The sequence below is a fragment of the Panthera tigris genome, chromosome D3 (assembly GCF_018350195.1).
Source record: "Panthera tigris isolate Pti1 chromosome D3, P.tigris_Pti1_mat1.1, whole genome shotgun sequence".
NCBI lineage: Eukaryota > Metazoa > Chordata > Mammalia > Carnivora > Felidae > Panthera > Panthera tigris.
Window position 1 is genome coordinate 19,696,017 of NC_056671.1, and position 17,988 is coordinate 19,714,004.

A 17,988-nucleotide genomic window follows, 5' to 3' on the forward strand; every position below is an offset into this window, starting at 1 on the left:
GCAGACATCTAACTGTCACTGTCCTGCTCTTGCCTCTTCTGACTTTTGACAGTGTCTGTCTCAGCTCTACTTTTGTCCTCTGAGGCCAGTGCTATTGCGTGAGCTCTCTGACCTCCTATTGGCTCATCCTGTGGACCATTCTATCTTGAGTCTTGTGTGAGGTCTTTGCCCTAAGAGGTCTGTTTTTACTCAGATGTGTCTCCTGGGCTGTCCCTGATGGAGTAGGATCCTTGCTGATCATACAGAGTGTGTCTGCGTGGCCTTGCATCACTCTCAATCCATAGCCTTTCTGCAGCCCCAGTCCCCGTGTCCTGCAAATCGGTCATTTCAGTAGAGCTTTCATGCCATAGGTTCTCCTGTGTTTGTTGCAGATGTGTGTCCTGCAGGGACTCAAGAGTCCACTCATGTCTCACATCTTCTAATTCCATGACTCTTTCTCCGGCATCTACTCCTACAAGCTCCATCCTGCCTCTGCAAGTTTGTCTGAGTCCCCAGGCCAGCTCTATATGGCCACTCCATAAGGCCTGGGGGGAGCTCCACCTGCACCACTGCTGACTCCGGACCCTGATCCCCAGGCTCTGCCCTGAACCTTGTCATTTGTGTCCTCAGCCTTGGCTTTGAGGGTGCATGGCCCAGTAAATACTCCACATGGTCACCTCCTCAATGCTCCCTGTTATCTCTTCCCTTTTATGTGAGGACGCTTAGTGACTCCCAGAGACAAAGGTTGTCCAATAGGAGGTCTTACAAGGGTGGACAGAAAAGAGCACATGTGGGACCCTGGATCACCTGGCGGACACGCAGATAAGTTTTTAGCTCATCCCGACCATCCTCTGCCTCTCAGGTGGTAGGGGAGGGGCTGTGATGACAAAGAAGCAAGCAGTACATTCTGTTGAGGGAGGGAAGGAGATCAGGGTCCCAGGGACTGGGGTTCCAGATGAACAAGTGACCAGGTTGAGAAAAGACACAGAAAGAAAAAAATTGCAGAAAATTTCCCAAATAAGTTGGGGAGCAGGGAAAGAGGGAGAATGTGAGATTCACCTACGACCGTCAGCCAGGTCTCTCTGCCAAAACCAAAACACTGGGATACAGCGTAATACTAAAACCACCACGTGGAATCCGTCCCCAAACCCCTAGACCTCCGCCTGCAGCTGTGATGGAGGAAGGGGGGCACTGCTCCATTCTGGTGTCTGCTCAGTGGGAGAAAAAGGTCTTCCACCACTAGCAGATAACAGGTTTAATGTCCCCAAGTGTGCAGCCAGAGGATGGTTGGAGTCAATTCTTCTAGAAGAAGTTGGTATCTCATCCGCTGTTTCTACCTGTGTCTCCTGGGATTTGAATGAGTTGTGGAGGGCCTCTGTGTCACCACGAGTAAGGATTTATAGAATTGAAGAGGAAATCCTTTCTGTGTTTGTTCAAACAATCCTAATTCCTTGGAGAGACCATGATGTGAGGGCAGAGGGTGGATCTTCCCTCCCACACCTTGCTCTGCAGGGAACAGCAGGAGGGCCTGTGTGTATGGGCCACTGGAAACTTCCTATGCCCCCAACCATCACTTCATAGAGCTCAGCCTTATTTTCCAAGGGGATGTCCTAGTTTGGGACTGTCCCATGTGAAGTCTGTCCTGGTCCTGTGGGATATGCCAGCCTGTTTCCAGGTGACTTTGGGAACAGCCCAAGCCAAACCCTTATCTAGTCCCATATTGGAAAGGATCTGCTGTGACTGTTGCTCTGCTTCATTCAAAGGGGCTTAAATGCTGTCTGCCACGTAATGGACCTGGTATCAGTGACCACTTTCAGGCCTGGGGCGGGTAGGCACAAGTGAAATAGAATATGTTGTCCATCAGATAGCAGGAGGTATAGAGATCACCTGGGGTCTTGTGAGTGTACCCAGGAGCCACCTGAAGAGGCTCCGACTAGACTAATGTCCATAGATGCAGCTACATTTCCATGTGTATAGTGGACAACCCAATGCATTCCACCAGCCTATCTGGTCAATCCCAGTATGTACCAGGTCACCAAATAGAAATGAGTCAGCAGGGGAGGGTGGAGAGAGCCGGTCATCATCCTGTGAAGTAGGGAAGAGCAGGGAACAGTGCACATTTCTTCTTTTCCCTGCACATGAAAGGTATTCCCCACATGGGTACGTGGCAGCCCTCCCAGGAGAAGGACAGAAATGAAATATTGCCATGATGCACCCTTTCCATCTGATGGACAGAGCCATTGAACATCAAAGCAGCTAATCCTACCTAAAAAGGTCCACTCGATGTGGGTCCTTTGATGCAAAGTAGCCAACTGTCCAGGGAGGTGATTCTGACGTTGTACAAACTGGACCTCCTGAAGGATCTGATGCCAGAAGCCCTTTGCAGGATGAGGAAGCAGAGAGGATGGCTCAGATACAACTCTGGGAGGTTGTGGCTGCATCCCCACCATGGGAGAGTCCCAGCACCAGCCGCTCAGCCCCTTAGTCCCTTCCTTGCAAGGAAAAGTAGAGTGATGGGGGATTCTTACAGACCCAACAGTCCTGAAGACACCCAACCCCCACAATTACAGTGTCAAATGATTTTCAATACTCAGAAAGAGAAAAGGAAATACCCCCAAATAACAACATCAGTAGTGTAATTCCATGAATTCACCTGTGAAACTTTGAGGTCTTCAATGATGAGTATTTTGGTTGTTAAGGATTTACTCACAGTTTCTACATCAGTTTGATCATGCTACTTTAGTTTCTGTTTAGGCCTTTATCTTCTGGTACACAGATGAAATCGTTATTGAGAAAAAGATATGATATCTGGAATTTGTTTCCAAATATTGCATAAGAGAGCAATTATTTTGTTGTTGTGTTAACATCATCAGGGAATTGATAGATTGGGACCTGGCTGCTGGGAACATGGAGTTATTCTTACTCCTCTGTCTCCCTATTTTGGTGTTTTCATTTTTCCTTAATGCACATTTAGAAGAAACTTATAAGAAGAGATGATTAGTGTGGGGCAGTGCCTGATGCGGGGTGATTTTGGCATTCTACAGAAGGGTCATGGACATGAGGTAGACCTGGGTGGCCTTCTCCCTCATTTAGGCCTTAGCATTCGGATCCATGACATGGGGCCAGCAGGTGCTGTGGGATACTACCATCCCTAAGTTTCCTTCTTCCTCTTAGGTTTCTCAAGGGCAGGAGTGGCTGGGATAAAACTCTAAGGAGTCCCATGTCTGTCCCATTATGATCTCAGAACTTCTGGGCTTTGTAGGCTCTGTCCCTAGGCTGACCTGTCTCCCTTGCAGGTCTGGTGAAAGCAACTCCTTGACTCTGAATACCTGGACACATAGACAGGGAGCTGGTTGTGCCTGCTTCTCTTTGAGACTGACCTTGCTGCTTCAGTACCTGGGCGTGAGTGTGTCCCTGATACCTGGTTTGGGTGCCGTCGGGATTGAGCCATAGTGAGTGAAGGATGCTCGAGCCTAGGGGGATCTGCAGGCCCTGAATACCTGGGGAAGGTCCCTGATTTTGCTGTAGCCCTTAGGCCACACTCACTCTGCTTGAGCTGGTCTGCACCAGCTGAACTATACTCCTGAATTTGAATTTTCTCCCTCTCTTTTGGAAAATCATTGGATACCCATTATGTGCCAAAGATTGTGTCTTTTGTCATTTACTCAGTTCTCCATGTCCCTACCACATACAGGGTCATATCATCGACTTCATCTTTAACCTAACCATAAAGTAACTTTCCTTGAACTCAGTTGAGATGATGAGACTCTTCATGATTGAGGTCCCAGCCCCCTGTTAGGGTCTCTTTGAGCCTGACCTTGACCCAGGCCCATCAGAACATAGACTGGTTGTCCTTGTGCCTTATCTTGACCTCAAGTTTCAGATACTAGTGTGGGTGAACACTACTGTCTTGAAGAGTGTCCCAGGGCTTCCTGAGTTGGTTGGGAGAGTCAAGTAGGTTCGGGAAGGGATAGGCTACAAGATGTGAAACTGTTTCCCTGTAGGCCTTCTTAGCGTCTTTACTCACCTAACATGAATTGTGAATTTGAAAAATGTACTTCTTTTTTCAACGTTTTTTATTTATTATTTTTTGGGACAGAGAGAGACAGAGCATGAACGGGGGAGGGTCAGAGAGAGAGGGAGACACAGAATCGGAAACAGGCTCCAGGCTCCGAGCCATCAGCCCAGAGCCTGACGCGGGGCTCGAACTCACGGACCGCGAGATCGTGACCTGGCTGAAGTCGGACGCTTAACCGACTGCGCCACCCAGGCGCCCCTGAAAAATGTACTTCTAATGTATTGTTCAAAGCTTTCCATGGCTCCCTGCTAAGGTGCCAACCATGGACCCCTCATTTGGTAGTCGCTATCCCCTCTGGGTCACCCTGTATGGAACCAGGAAGTTCACCTCTGTTCCTAAAGACCACTGTTTCTGCTCAAGGACCTCGTTCCTCCGTGTTGTTGCGTCTGCCCACTGCTGGCTCCTGGGCCCCTCTTGTTCCTCCCTGATACCCTCCGGGGACCCCTGGTCCTTCTCACTCAGTTTTTCTCCCTTTCCAGGTGGCAAGGACTGCATACTGGGGGGCTGGTGTGGCAGGACTATTTTCTACTCTGGGTCACACCCAGGGGGATACAGCATCAATGGGGTCCTTTTAGGGTTAGTTGGGTGGATGGCGGTCATACCATTACTGTCCCTTCTCTTAATTACTAAGCCGGTTAACTCAGACATAACCAGACAGAGAATTCACATCAAAAATGTTGGATGATAAATGATAAGTTCTTTATTGAGCACAAATAGAAACCGGGAGGGTGTGTGACCTTCCTGGTCTGAGCTGATCCAGGAGTTGGCTCTCAGGGGTACATGGTGAGCTGGGGAAGGCGTATCTAGGTGAGGAATGCCTCCATCCCTGACAGTCTCGGGGACCTAAGAACACTCTGCAGGGACCACATTCTTCTCCACGGTGCTCCCCTCGTGTGTGACCTGGCAGGTGAATCTGCTGCGAGATTTCCACTGGTTCGGTGACAGGCTCAGGTAGCTGCTGGCCGCATACTTGTTGTTGCTCTGTTTGGAGGGCTTGGTGGTTTCCACGCCCTGGGTGACGGGGGTGCCATCTGCCTTCCAGGCTACCGTCAAGCCGCTGGGGTAGAAGTCACTGATGAGGCACACCAGGGTGGCCTTGTTGGCGCTGAGCTCCTCAGAGGAGGGCGGGAAGAGCGTGACTGAGGGGGCCGACTTAGGCTGACCTGTGGGGTGAGGAGGAGTGTAAGTCAGAGATCAGGTGTCCATGGCTGAAGCTCGTACCTCAGTCCTGATATGAGGAACAGCTCTGTCATATCCATGGCTTGGGGCTCATGTGGCCCCAGCTGGCTGAGTTCAGGTCAGCCATGGGTAGGGTCACTCACCTTCTGTTGAAATGAATCTGACTGCCAGAATCTGACCCAATGTCTGGGTCCCTCATGGACTCAGACACTCTCCAGGTCACATATCCTCCCATCCACAGAGTCCTCCACTGGAGCTTGGTAGCACTGGTTGTCAGACCAGCGTTCCATTGTAAATCTGTGTGTCCTAGATGTTTGTGCCACTGCCATTATCCCCCAGGTTGCTTACCTGGTTCCCCAATAGCCAGTCTTCCTGGTTGCAGGGCTGTGTTCCCATTTGAAAAGTAGGTTTCCTGCCCCCAGAGCCCCTCACACCATCATTGCAGCCTTGCCCACCTCCCAACAGGGACCCCCCCCGCTGGCGATTCTGAGTGGGTAAGAAGTAGGAGTTCTTAAAGCTGGATTCCAGGGAGTCTTGTAGACGGAGAGTTTTCAGGTGAGTTGAGTTTTCAGTTTTGAGGTCAGGCCATGTCTGTTCTGAAGGGTCTCCCTATTCTGTGAGGTTTTCTGGTGGGTCTGTCTAAACACTTACTGTTTCTGGAAGCCTGGCAGTCACTGCCCCTGTCACCTCTCCCTATCAGGGGACTCTGACCCCATGTATCTGCTCACAGAGCTCTCTTGCTGTGGCATGCTGTGAAGGGATGTACCCCTGCTGGCTGAGTGTTCTGACAGGACACTTTCCTGAGACTTGTCCTGATCTTGGTGTCCTTACTGTTCCTCTAGAGGTGGAAGGTCCCTGAACCCTGGGGCCATTCTCTTCTGACGACCTCCCTCCCCCAGACCCCCTTGTCCCATTTCCACCTCCATGTCTCCAAGTCCCCAGACCAATGCTCTGCTCGCTGTGCTTCAGGCAGCCCTCCAACTGGGACGAGCTGAAGACAGAATGCTATGCCTGAGCCGTCCCCAGAATCCTTCCCACACCCCACAGCCCTGCTTGCAGCCTGAGTGCCCCACTTCCTTACCTTCACCCCTCTCTTCTCCTCAGACTCTTAGAACCCAGCTTTAATGATGAGCTATGTCTATTTTGAAGGGTCTCCCTGTTCTGTGAAGTTTACTGGGGGTCTGTCTGTCTTCAGATTGCTGAGTGCCTGGCAAGCCCTGTCCCTGTCACCTGTCCGTATCTCGAGATCCTGACTCCACATATCTATCTGCTCAGGAGGCTTTCCTGTGGTGGTGAAGGTATTTACATTTGTTGCCTGAGTCTCCTGACATCTGTCCTATTGCTAGTGTCCTGAGTGTCCCTGTCGAGGTAGAAGGTCCCAGCACCCAGGGCCCCTTTCTGCTCTGATGTCATCCCTTCCTCCTTGGCCCCCTTGTCCCCCTTCCTCTTCTATGTCCAAGTTTTCAGACCAAGGCTCTCCTCACTGTGCTTCAGGCACTCCTCTGCCTGGGACCTCCCGAGGATGGAACCAGTGCCTGAGCCGTCCCCAGAAACTTCCCATACCCCACGGTCCCTCTGGCAGCATGAACACCCATTCACTTGCCCTTTACTCCTCATTCTCCTCAGGCTCTTTGAGCCCAGAAACTCTGAGTGGGGAGCCCACCATCCCTGAGTCCAGAGGAGAAGGTTCCCATGGGGAGAAAGCTGGAGCCATAGTGAGGCATGAGTTCAGGTCTAGATCAGGAATGGTTAATGGGGATGGTCCCCTATAGCCCTGACCACCCATCGACAAGATGGGACCAGTGGAGGCGATGAGGGGTAGACAAAAGAGGCAAAACTTACAGACCCCACAGACCTTCAGCCTAAGCCCAGGTCACAATAGAAAGCAGAGAAAAATAGCCTGAAATTATACACTGCATCCAAAAGAGGAGGGAGAAGGGGAGACTCACCGAGGACGGTCAGATGGGTCCCTCCGCCGAAAATAGGACACTGTGATACAGCCTTGAACATAAACCCTCTGTCAGCCCCTCCACCGCTGACCCAGGCCCACCTGCAGCTGCACGGGAGACCCAAAGCCCTGCCTCCTTGTCACGGGTGTTGGTCAGGCAGATGGGTGGGTGATGGGGGTGCCCCCTGGGGACCTGGAATTTCAGTTCCATGGAGGGTTCAGATTCTCTCCATCCTCAGTTATGGGGAGGGGTTGGAGAGACCCCTCTAGATATGGTATTGGAATTCCCAGCTAATGCCGTCCTTAGGAAGGTGCTGTGTTCTCTCAGTCTGTGTCAGGATGTCATTGTGGAAGGGGTGAGCAGGCTACTTCAGCACAGAGGTGATGGAGCTGGGAGTGCTTTGCAGAGTTGGGACTCGTGGGGATGGTCCTGGATATGCCATCACATCCTCAGCACAGGAAACCATGGAGGATTGGAGTCAGGAATGGGAAGTGTTGGGAGGAGACTCATGTTTCCCTCAGCACTTAGATCCTTCTGTAGGGTCCTGAGCTCCCGAATTCCTGCCTTTGGTTTGTTCTTCCGATGGTACAGTGGATGGTTACTGCTTAGTCCCTGTCCTGAGTGCCATGAGGGCAGCTGTCACGCTGTAGGGGTTTGTGGGCTGAATGTAAGCTGGATAGACGTGGTGGCCCCTGGTGTGTGGGCTAGTCACTATGTCCTACAACGTTGCCCTGAGCTGAAGTGTTGAGGTGTGTGTCTGACCCTTGAACTGACTGAGAATCACAAATGCCCCACATACAGGAGCATCACTAGTACTGGCTGGTCCCCATGAAGCAAGACACATACTGTACCTCTGCCTTACACCTTCACGTTCTGAGGAGGGACACTGACAACCAGTGCCTCACCTGAATCATGGCCTGGGACGTCACCTGCAGAGCTCACACAGGTCTGGCATCCTTCTTTCTGTGACAAATTGGCATACTGAGCCAGAACTCTGGCCGTCTTCCTTGATCTGCTCTTGATTAGTGTGTAAACACCTTGCCAACAGCTCATGAGGTTGCTTGTCTTGCTCCAGCCTAGATAAGAATCCCCGGGGCCTTCTATTGCTACTGGCTGACTCTGGTAGGGACAACAGAGATGGAGCTGTCTTTGTTCATGTCCCATTCTGGCTCCCTGTGCAACACCTTCTACCCCAGCTCCTCCTGATCTTTCCTGTGTGTGTGGTTGTGTGTGTGTTATGATCAGTTCCCACACTGAGTTTATGGGGTTTCTCCCTTGCCTCTGTCTCTTCAGTTTGTGTAGTTCATAATAAACATTTAAAACAACGAATGGAAGAGTTTGTCTAGGGGTGGCAGTGGTTCTGGGTAGGTTAAATGGGGGAGGATGTCATTCTCCCCAGCAGGACCATTGGAATGAGGGAAGCCTGAGTGGCCCCCCTTTGTTCCTTGGGGTCTTAGCTTTCCCAACTGTGGAATGGGTTCATGTAGATGCTGATCCCAAAGTTTCTGTCATCTCATAGGTAGATTTGGGGACTGTTCACTGCTTAAAAACTCCTGGGGGCCCCTGTCCTCTGACCCACTCTTGCCCCAGAGCACGCTGTCCTTGGAGGCTCTGTTCCTGGGCATTCCTGCCCCCCAACAAGTCTGGTGAAGGCAGCTCCCGGACCCTGATGAGCTGAAGGCTCAGACAGGGTATCTGTCCAACCTAGGACTGGAGGACTGGCAGAGTGAGTGTGGCCTGCACCTCTGAGAGGCTGACATGAGTGCCTCAGGCCCTGTAGTGAGTGTGTCCATGACACAAAGCTACAGGTGCACTCTGTACACGGCCATGGTGTTGCAGGCTGGAGGAATCCTCAGGGCCTGGTGTCCGGGGTTGCTGAAAACTCTGGGAAGCTTGGCCTTGCCATGGGCCTCTGGCTGGTCTGACCTCCCTTAACTCTACTCCTGAATTTGAAATGACTCTGTCTTTTGGACAATCAGTGGCAGCCCTTTGTGTGGCTGAGATGGTGCCCTTTCCTATTCACCCTGTTGTTCCGTGACCCCCACACAGGTTATGAAGTCTGATATCATCTGCTCCATCCATAACCCAAACATAACTAATGTGTCTGGTGTCCAGACTTTCATGACTGAGGTCTCAGGCAGTGCGAGGGTGACGCTAAGCCTCACTGACCACACACAAATCTGAACAGACCCATTGTCCCCAGGACCCTCCTTGTTTCTGCCTGATCCCCACTGGGACCCCAGTCTGTCTCACTGGGCCCATCTCCATTCCCATGGGGACAAGGACTGCAACCGTTGAGTTGGGACCATTTGTTCTTCAGGCCATGGCTGACAAGCACACAGGGAAAGTGGGTAAATAGGTTCTCACTTGACAAGTCTATCCCTAATTACTGAGGCTTACCCAGAGTTACGCGGAACAGTGAATGCACACCAGATATGTCAGTGATATGTGCTAAGGTCTTTATTGAGCACAAGTAGAAATAGGGAGGGCGTGTGACCTGCCTGGTCTGAGCTGATCCAGGGGTTGGTTCTCACGGCTACACAGTGGGCTGGGGAAGGGGTGTCTGGTGAGGAAGGCCCCCATCCCGGAAGCCTTGGGAACCTAAGAGCACTCTGCAGGGACCACACTCTTCTCCACGCTGGTCCCCTCGTGCGTGACCTGGCAGGTGAATCTGCTGCGAGATTTCCACTGGTTCGGTGACAGGCTCAGGTAGCTGCTGGCCGCGTACTTGTTGTTGCTCTGTTTGGAGGGCTTGGTGGTCTCCACGCCCTGGGTGACGGGGGTGCCGTCTGCCTTCCAGGCCACCGTCAAGCCGCTGGGGTAGAAGTCACTGATGAGGCACACCAGGGTGGCCTTGTTGGCGCTGAGCTCCTCATTGGAGGGTGGAAAGAGGGTAACTGGAGGGCGCGGACTTGGGCTGACCTGTGGGGCAAGGGAGAGGTAACAAGTCAGAGTTCACATGCTTATTCAGTCAGCTCCTATCTCTGTCCTGAAGTGGGATACAGCTCTGTCATATCTAAAGCTTGGTCCTCAGTTGCCCCTTGCTCCCTGTGGTCTGGTCAGCGGTGGGTAAGGTCACTCACCTTCTGTTGGAGAGAAACTGAGTGTCCATCTGTTGGGAGATCTGAGCCCAACTGTGGCTTTCGTCCCTCTTCAGGTTCAACTGTACTCATCACTTTCCTAATTGCCTCTAGGCTCCCGTGTTACTGACTTTTATCTTGCTTGACACCTAATCTTTCCCTGTGGAACCTGTCTGTCCTGTGGCATGTCCTGCCAGGTCCATCTCCAAGGGGTGCTCATGCAGGTATCTGTCTGTCCTGGTGTTAAGCTCTCATCCCCTTCCGGGAGGGGGTTTCTTGGCCACATTCCCACTGATCCCTCATTGCAGCCCCTGCCCACCTCCTGACAAAGACCCTCTAAGGTTGCCTGAGGGGGAGAGAGTGTCTGCCCTTGGGCCGGAATCTAGCCTAGCAGGTGGAGGCTTTCTGGAAGAGGTGAATCTGCTGTTCTGAGGCTGGAGCTGGGGCTTCTCTGAGGGGTCACTTTGCATGTGAAGTTATCTTGGGGCGTCTGCTGTGCTAGCATCACAGTGTGCCTGTCACTGGCAGCCATCCTTGTCTCCTGTCCCTGAGGAGTCACCAGCCCCAGTATCTGCTCAGGGGTCTCTCCTCCAACGTTAATATGGGTGGGACAAGCTTTGGGGCCTGAGTGTCCTGAGCCCTGTCCCGCGTGAGGAGGTCCTGTGTGTCCTGGAGAAGGATGAGGGACCCAGCACTCTGAGGCCACCTTGTCCTAGGAAATCCTCCTTCTGTTCTCGTTTCCCTTGCCTTGGGTTCCCTTTTATTCCACGGCCAACCAAGAGTTCCTCCCAAAACCTCTCAGTAGCTCCCACCTAGAACCCAGAGAGCATAGAACCCAAGTGTGATTGATACACACTTGGACAGATGAGCTATGCAAGCATCCTTTACTGGTCCTATGGCCCTTGTGCCCCAGCCCAGGTTCCCCAGTCCTGTGTTCCTTCAGTCCCTCATTTCCCCACATCTGGGGGATGACAGACCCCAAGGAAGCTGATTGTGTCAGAGTCCAGAGGAGAAGCCCCCTGAGAGTGCTCTGGGTCACAGTGAGGGGGAACAGGAAGGGGTCCTTGGGACTGACCTGAGCTTCCCCGGCCAGGAGTCTGACAAGAGAGAACAAGCTAAAGTGGTGAGGGACAGCCCCAAACTGTGAAGGTCCCAGACCTTAGAGAGTTTCAGACCCCAAGCACAGTCATCACAGAAAGAAGAGAAAAATTCCCCCAATTTTCACTCTGGTTGCCAAAGAGAGAGAAAGGGGGAGACTCACCGAGGACGGTCACCTTGGTCCCTCCGCCGAAAACATAACACAGTGATACAGCTTTGAACACAAACCCTCTGTCAGCCCTGACACCCTTCCCCCTTCCCCAGGCCCACCTGCAGCTGCTTGGGAGGCTCAGAGTCCAGCCTCCTCTTTGTGGGGGTTGGGCTGGCCCATGGGAGCTTGAGACGGGGCACCCCCTCCCCAATGCACCTTCCCTTCCTCATGGGGTGAGCTTCCCCCCCAGCCCCCACCATGGAGGGGTAGGAGGGAATGCCTGAGTGACATATCATAACTCAGGTAGCTCCTGGCAGGAGCTCTGTGTATGGCTCAGCTTGCTTGGGGAATGCTACCTGGGAGATCGGGCAGCACAGTTTCCAACACAGACATCATGGGGCCTGTGCCTTCTGCAGAGCTGAGGCCCATGGAGGGTTCTGGATGCCACCACATGTCCTAGACACATGCCCAACATGGCCACATGTGCAATGGCAGGCGTGTGTGTGTGTGTCCTGGTGTGTGCACGCAAGTGTATTGTGTGTGTGTGCATGTCTATTCTGTCTGTGTGACTAGGGGCCTAGACCTGCCCTTCTGAGCTAGCTCTGCTAGCTAGCAGTGGAGTCTTCCTGGTTCTCAAGGCCCATTCCCAACTTCCCAGAAAATGACTGTGCGCACAGATGGATCCATGACACAATGCAGAATGGGATCTTGACACGGATTCATGGCCCCAATGAATACGCATGGACATTTTAACTTTAGTGGTATTTTGTGCATAACTCCAAGGTGTCTCTGTCTCCCAGGGGCCTTGAATACAACTGGGTCCTCTGTGACACATGTGGAAGGAGAGGCCCCCAGTGGGAGTGTGGGAGATACTGACCAGGGTCTAGAGACTGAGTTTCCTGTAATAAGTGCAGCAGGGCAGGTCTGGGGAAGGGAACAGTGCAGTGTTCCCAGGGATCCAGGGACACGGGGCCCCTGTGGAAGGAAGGATTCTCTAGGATGTGATGATGGGAAGTTTCCAAATGTGTAGGAAACCACAAAAGGCATGGCCTTGCGTGGGGGCCTTCAAGGAAGGGAGACATCCCAGTGAGTTGGGCTGGTCCCAGTGAATAAGGTCCCAGGACCGGAGTGGAGACTGGAAATGAACCAAGAGGCCATGGGAATCAAGGGCTATGATCCTGAAAATGGTTGGGGTGGAAATGGCCTACAGAAGTCTATCAAGATCCACAGGTGTGGACCTTGGTACTCTGGGTCTTGCTGCTTCCGTTGCGAGTACAGAATATTGTGTGTGCAAATTTGGGTGAGTGGGAATCTGTTCCACAAAGAAATATGGGGCTGCTCTGGTGGCTCTTCCCCATAAAGCCAGTGAACCTGTGTTCACTCCAAGGATGGTTGAGTTCAGGGCACAAAATGTTAAACACAAATGACCAGATAGTGCGATTTCTGATTGAATAAAGGACATTTTATTGAGCATTGATTGAATGAAGGGAGAAGGGCTGGAATCATCCTGGTGCAAGGGGAATCCTTCCTGTAGGTCCAATGGCTGCACACACCCTTGGGTTGGTGAGGGTCTTGGGGACCTAAGAGCACTCTGCAGGGACCACATTCTTCTCCATAGTGCTCCCCTGGTACGTGACCTGGCAGGTGAAGCTGCTGAGAGATTTCCACTTGTCAGGTGACAGGCTTATGTAGCTGCTGGCCCTTACCTGTTGTTGCCCTGTTTGGAGGGCTTGGTGGTTTCCATGCCCTGGTAACAGGGGTGCCGTGTGTCTTCTAGGCCACCGTCAAGCTGCTGGGGTAGAAGTTATTCATTAGGTGGTCTTGTTGTCGCTGAGCTCCTCAAAGGAGGGTGGGATGAGGGTAACTGAGGGTGAGGACTTGGGCTGACCTGTGGGGTGGGGGAGGGACAGGAGGTCAGAAGCTCAGCTTCCACGTTTGGGGTCACTTCACTTGACATCGGCCTTCATGTGGGTACAGGTACCTGAACATTCAGTCAGGCACCCAGTTCTCACTCTGCGTCCATGTGAATCCATGTCGGGGTGGGTGGGTGGGTTAAGGTGTTATTCAATCATCTCCCCACCTTTGCTGGGGACCTTTGAGGTGGATTCCTATCACCACCCATCCTGAGACTCTTCTGAGATCTTTCCTTCCACGCAGACATCTAACTCTCACTGTCCTGCTCCTGCCTCTCCTCTGACTTTTGACAGTGTCTGTCTCAGCTCTACTTTCGTCCTCTGTGACCGTGCTATTACGTGAGCTCTCTGACCTCCTATTGGCTCATCCTGTGGACCATTCTATCTTGAGTCTTGTGTGAGGTCTTTGCCCTAAGGGTCTGTTTTTACCCAGATGTGTCTCTCCTGGGCTGTCCCTGATGGGGTAGGATCCTTGCTGATCATACAGAGTGTGTCTGCGTGGCCTTGCATCACTCTCAATCCATAGCCTTTCTGCAGCCCCAGTCCCCGTGTCCTGCAAATCGGTCATTTCACTAGAGCTTTCATGCCATAGGTTCTCCTGTGTTTGTTGCAGATGTGTGTCCTGCAGGGACTCAAGAGTCCACTCGTGTCTCACATCTTCTCATTCCATGACCCTTTCTCCGGCATTTACTCCTACAAGCTCCATCCTGCCTGTGGCAAGTTTGTCTGAGTCCCCAGGCCAACTCTATATGGCCACTCCATAAGGCCTGGGGGGAGCTCCACCTGCACCACTGCTGACTCCGGACCCTGATCCCCAGGCTCTGCCCTGAACCTTGTCGTTTGTGTCCTCAGCCTTGCCTCTGAGGCTGCCTGACCCAGTAAATACTCCACATTGTCACCCCCTCAATGCTCCCTGTTCTCTCTTCCCTTTTTTATGGGTACCCTTAGTGAGTCCCAGAGACAAACGTTGTCCAGGGCCTTACAACAGTAGACAGAAAAGAGCACATGTGGGACCCAGGATGACCCGGCGGACACACAGATGAGTTTTTAGCTCATCCCGACCATCCTCTGCCTCTCAGTTGGTAGGGGAGGGGCTGTGTTGACCAGAGAAGCAAGCAGGACAGTGTAGAGGGAGGGAAGGAGATCAGGGTCCCAGGGACTGGGGTCCCAGACGAAAGAGTGACCAAGTTGAGAAAAGACACAGAAAGAAAAAAAAAATAGCAGAAAATTTCCCAAAAATGTGGGAAAGCATGGAAAGAGGGAGAAGATGAGACTCACCTAGGATGGTCACCCGGGTCCCTTTGCCAAAAAGAAAGCACTGTGATACATGCTAATACAAAAACCAATGCCTGGGAGTCCGTGCCCCACCCCCTAGACCCCCCACTTGCAGCTGTGATGGAGGAGGTTGGGGCACTGCTCCATGCTGGTGTCTTTTCAGTGGGGGGCCACAGGTCTTCCTCTTCTAGTGGATAACAGGGTCAATGTCCCTATGTGTGCAGCCACAGGATCCTGGAATCAAGTCTTCCAAAGAAGTAGGTGTCCGAATGCTGTTCCAACCTATAACTCCTAGGAATTGGAATGAGTTTGTGGAGGGCCTCTCTGTCACTGCAAGGATCTATGGATCTGAAGAGGATATCGCTTCTCTATATGTTGAAACATCCTAATTTTTTGGTGAGACAATCAGGTGAGGGAGGGAGTTTAACCTTCATCCCAAACTTTTCTCTGCAGGTGATAGCAGGTTGGCCTGTGTGCATGGGCCACTGGAAACTTCCTATGCCCCCAACCATGATTCCATAGAGCTCAGCTTTATTTTGTGAGGGGATGTCCTAGTTTGGGACTGTCCCAAGTGAAGTCTGTCCTGTTCTTGTGGGACGTGCCGGCCTATGTCCTGGTGACTTGGGAACAGCCCTAGCCAAACCCCTATCTAGTGCCATGTTGGGGAAGGTTGGCTGTGTGACTGTTGCTCTGCTTGTTTCAAGGAGTCTTAAATTCCATCTGCCACAAAAAGGAACTAGCATCAGTGACCACTTTCAGGCCTGGAGTGGGTAGGCACTAGTGAAGTAGAATATGTTGTCCATCAGATAGCAGGAGCTATAGAGATAACCTGGGGTCCTGTGAGTGTACCCAGGAGCCACCTGAAGAGGCTCCGACTAGACTAATGTCCATAGATGCAGCTACATTTCCATATGTATAGTGGACAACCCAATGCATTCCACCAGCCTTTCTGGTCAATCCCAGTATGTACCAGGTCACCAAATAGAAATGAGTCAGCAGGGGAGGGTGGAGGGAGCAGGTCATCATCCTGTGAAGTAGGGAAGAGCAGGGAACAGTGCACATTTCTTCTTTTCCCTGCACATGAAAGGTACTCCCCACCTAGGTATGTGGCAGCCCTCCCAGGAGAAGGAGGACAGAAATGAAATATTGCCATGATGCACCCTTTCCATCTGATGGACAGAGCCATTGAACATCAAAGCAGCTAATCCTACCTAAAAAGGTCCACTCGATGTGGGTCCTTTGATGCAAAGTAGCCAACTGTCCAGGGAGGTGATTCTGACGTTGTACAAACTGGACCTCCTGAAGGATCTGATGCCAGAAGCCCTTTGCAGGATGAGGAAGCAGAGAGGATGGCTCAGATACAACTCTGGGAGGTTGTGGCTGCATCCCCACCATGGGACAGTCCCAGGACCAGCAGCTCACCCCCGAAGCCCCTTCCTTGCAAGGAAAAGTAGAGTGATTTGGGAGATTCTTACAGATCCAAGACACGTGAAGACACATACCGCAATCACACTGTCAAATGTTATTCAATACTCAGAAAGAGAAAAGGAAGTCCCCCCAAATAATGATAGCATCAACAATATAATTCCATGCATTCACTTGTGACAAGTTTGAGATCTTTGGTGATAAGTATTTTGGTGGTTAAGGATTTATTCTCAGTGTCTACATCGGTTTGATCATGCTACTTTAGTTTCTGTTTAGGCCTTTATCTTCTGGTATACAGATGAAATCATTATTGAGAAAAAGATATGATATCTGGAATTTGTTTCCAAATATTGCAATAACAGAACAATTATCTTGTTATTGTGTCAGCATCATCAAGGTATTGATAGATTGGGACCTAGTTGATGGGAACATGCAGGTATTCTTCTTCCTCTATCTCCCTTTTTTGGTGTTTTCATTTATCTTTAATGCACACTTCACAAGAAAATTACAAGAAGAGATGATAGTGTGGGGCAGTACCAGATGTGGGGTGATTTTGGCATTCTACAGCAGGGTCATAGATATGAGTTAGACTAGGTGGCCTTCTCCCTCATTTGGGGCTCAGCATTCAGATCCATGAAATGTGGCCAGCAGTTGCTGTGGGATACTAGGACCCCCTAATATCCTTCTCCCTCTTAGGCTTCCCTAGGGCAGGGGTGGCTGGGATAAAACTCTAAGGGGTCCCTGTTCTCTCAGAACTCCTGGGCATTGTAGGCTCTGTCCCTGGGCTGACCTGGCTCCCTTGCAGGTCTGGTGAAGGCAGCTCCTTGTCTGTGATGAGCTGGAGACATAAACAGAGGGCTGCTTGTGCCCGCATCTCTACGAGACTGACCTCTACTGCTTCAGTGACCTCAGAATGAGTATATCTCTGATAGGAGTCCACAGGTGCATTCAGTATTCAGCCACAGTGAGTGATGGAGGCTTGTGCATTGGCGGTTCAGTGGGCCCTGAGTACCTGGGGAAGGGGATTCTTACTTTGCTGTAGCCTTCAGGCCATACAACTCTGCCTGGGCTGGTCTGCACCAACTCTGAATTCAAATTGGCTCCCTCTCTTTGGGATAATCATTGGCTGCCCATTATGTGCCCAAGAAGGTGTCCTTTGTCATTTACTCAGTTCTCCATGTCTCTACCACATACAGGGTCGTATCATCGCGTTCATCTATAACCTAACCATAAAGTAACTCTCTCCTTGGTCTCAGTTCTGATGATGAGACTTCAGGATTGAGGTCCCAGCTCCTCTGTTCGGGTCCCTTTGAGCCTGACCTTGACCTAGACCCCAAACCACATAGACTGGTTGTCCTTGTGCCTCATCCTGACCTCCAGTTCCCAGCACTAGTGTGGGTGAACACTGCTGTCTTGAAGAGTGTTCCAGGGCTTCCTGAGTTGTTTGGGAGAGTCAAGTCGGTTCGGGAAGGGATAGGCTACAAGATGTGAAACTGTTTCCCAGTAGGCCTTGTTAGCATCTTTACTCACCTAACATGAATTATGAGTTTGAGAAATGTACTTCTAAGATGCTTTCCATGGCTTCCTGCTAACGGGCCAACCATGGACCCCCTCGTTTGTTAGTCATTCTCCCCTCTGGGTCACTTGTATGGAACTGGGAAGTTCACTTCTGTTCCTGAAGACCATTGTTTCTGCTCAAGGACCTCGTTCCTCCTTACTGTTGCTTCTGCCCACTGCTGGCTCCTGGGACTCTCCTTGTTTCTCCCTGATACCCTGCAGGCCCTCCCTGGTCCTTCTCACTCAGTTTCTCCCTTTCCAGGTGGCAAGGACTGCATCCTGGGCGCTGGTACTACAGGATTAT

General features: G+C 51.6%; 2 protein-coding genes and 1 gene segment (V, D, J or C); all 3 read right to left on the reverse strand.

Moving 5' to 3' along the window:
• LOC102968706 (immunoglobulin lambda-1 light chain) overlaps positions 1-17,988 on the reverse strand; it is a 718,086-nt gene that overhangs the window by 23,303 nt on the left and 676,795 nt on the right. The gene's annotated exons all lie outside the window — the stretch shown is intronic.
• The window catches only part of LOC122232563, a 1,057,381-nt gene that overhangs the window by 5,294 nt on the left and 1,034,099 nt on the right, over positions 1-17,988 (reverse strand). Inside the window, 1 exon segment of the V gene segment in view lies at positions 11,527-11,565. Within this exon segment, the coding sequence occupies positions 11,527-11,565 (39 nt within the window).
• LOC122232564 (immunoglobulin lambda-1 light chain-like) overlaps positions 4,735-17,988 on the reverse strand; it is a 586,739-nt gene continuing 573,485 nt past the window's right edge. Inside the window, exons 3-4 of one of the 2 annotated variants that reach the window (XM_042962216.1) lie at positions 7,186-7,221; positions 4,735-5,220 (exon numbers count right to left, since the gene is read on the reverse strand). In XM_042962216.1, coding sequence (XP_042818150.1) covers positions 4,901-5,220; positions 7,186-7,221 — 356 coding nt within the window. In that variant the 3' untranslated portion in view covers positions 4,735-4,900. The remainder of the gene's footprint in view (positions 5,221-7,185; positions 7,222-17,988) is intronic. The other variant, XM_042962215.1, reaches the window with a different exon arrangement.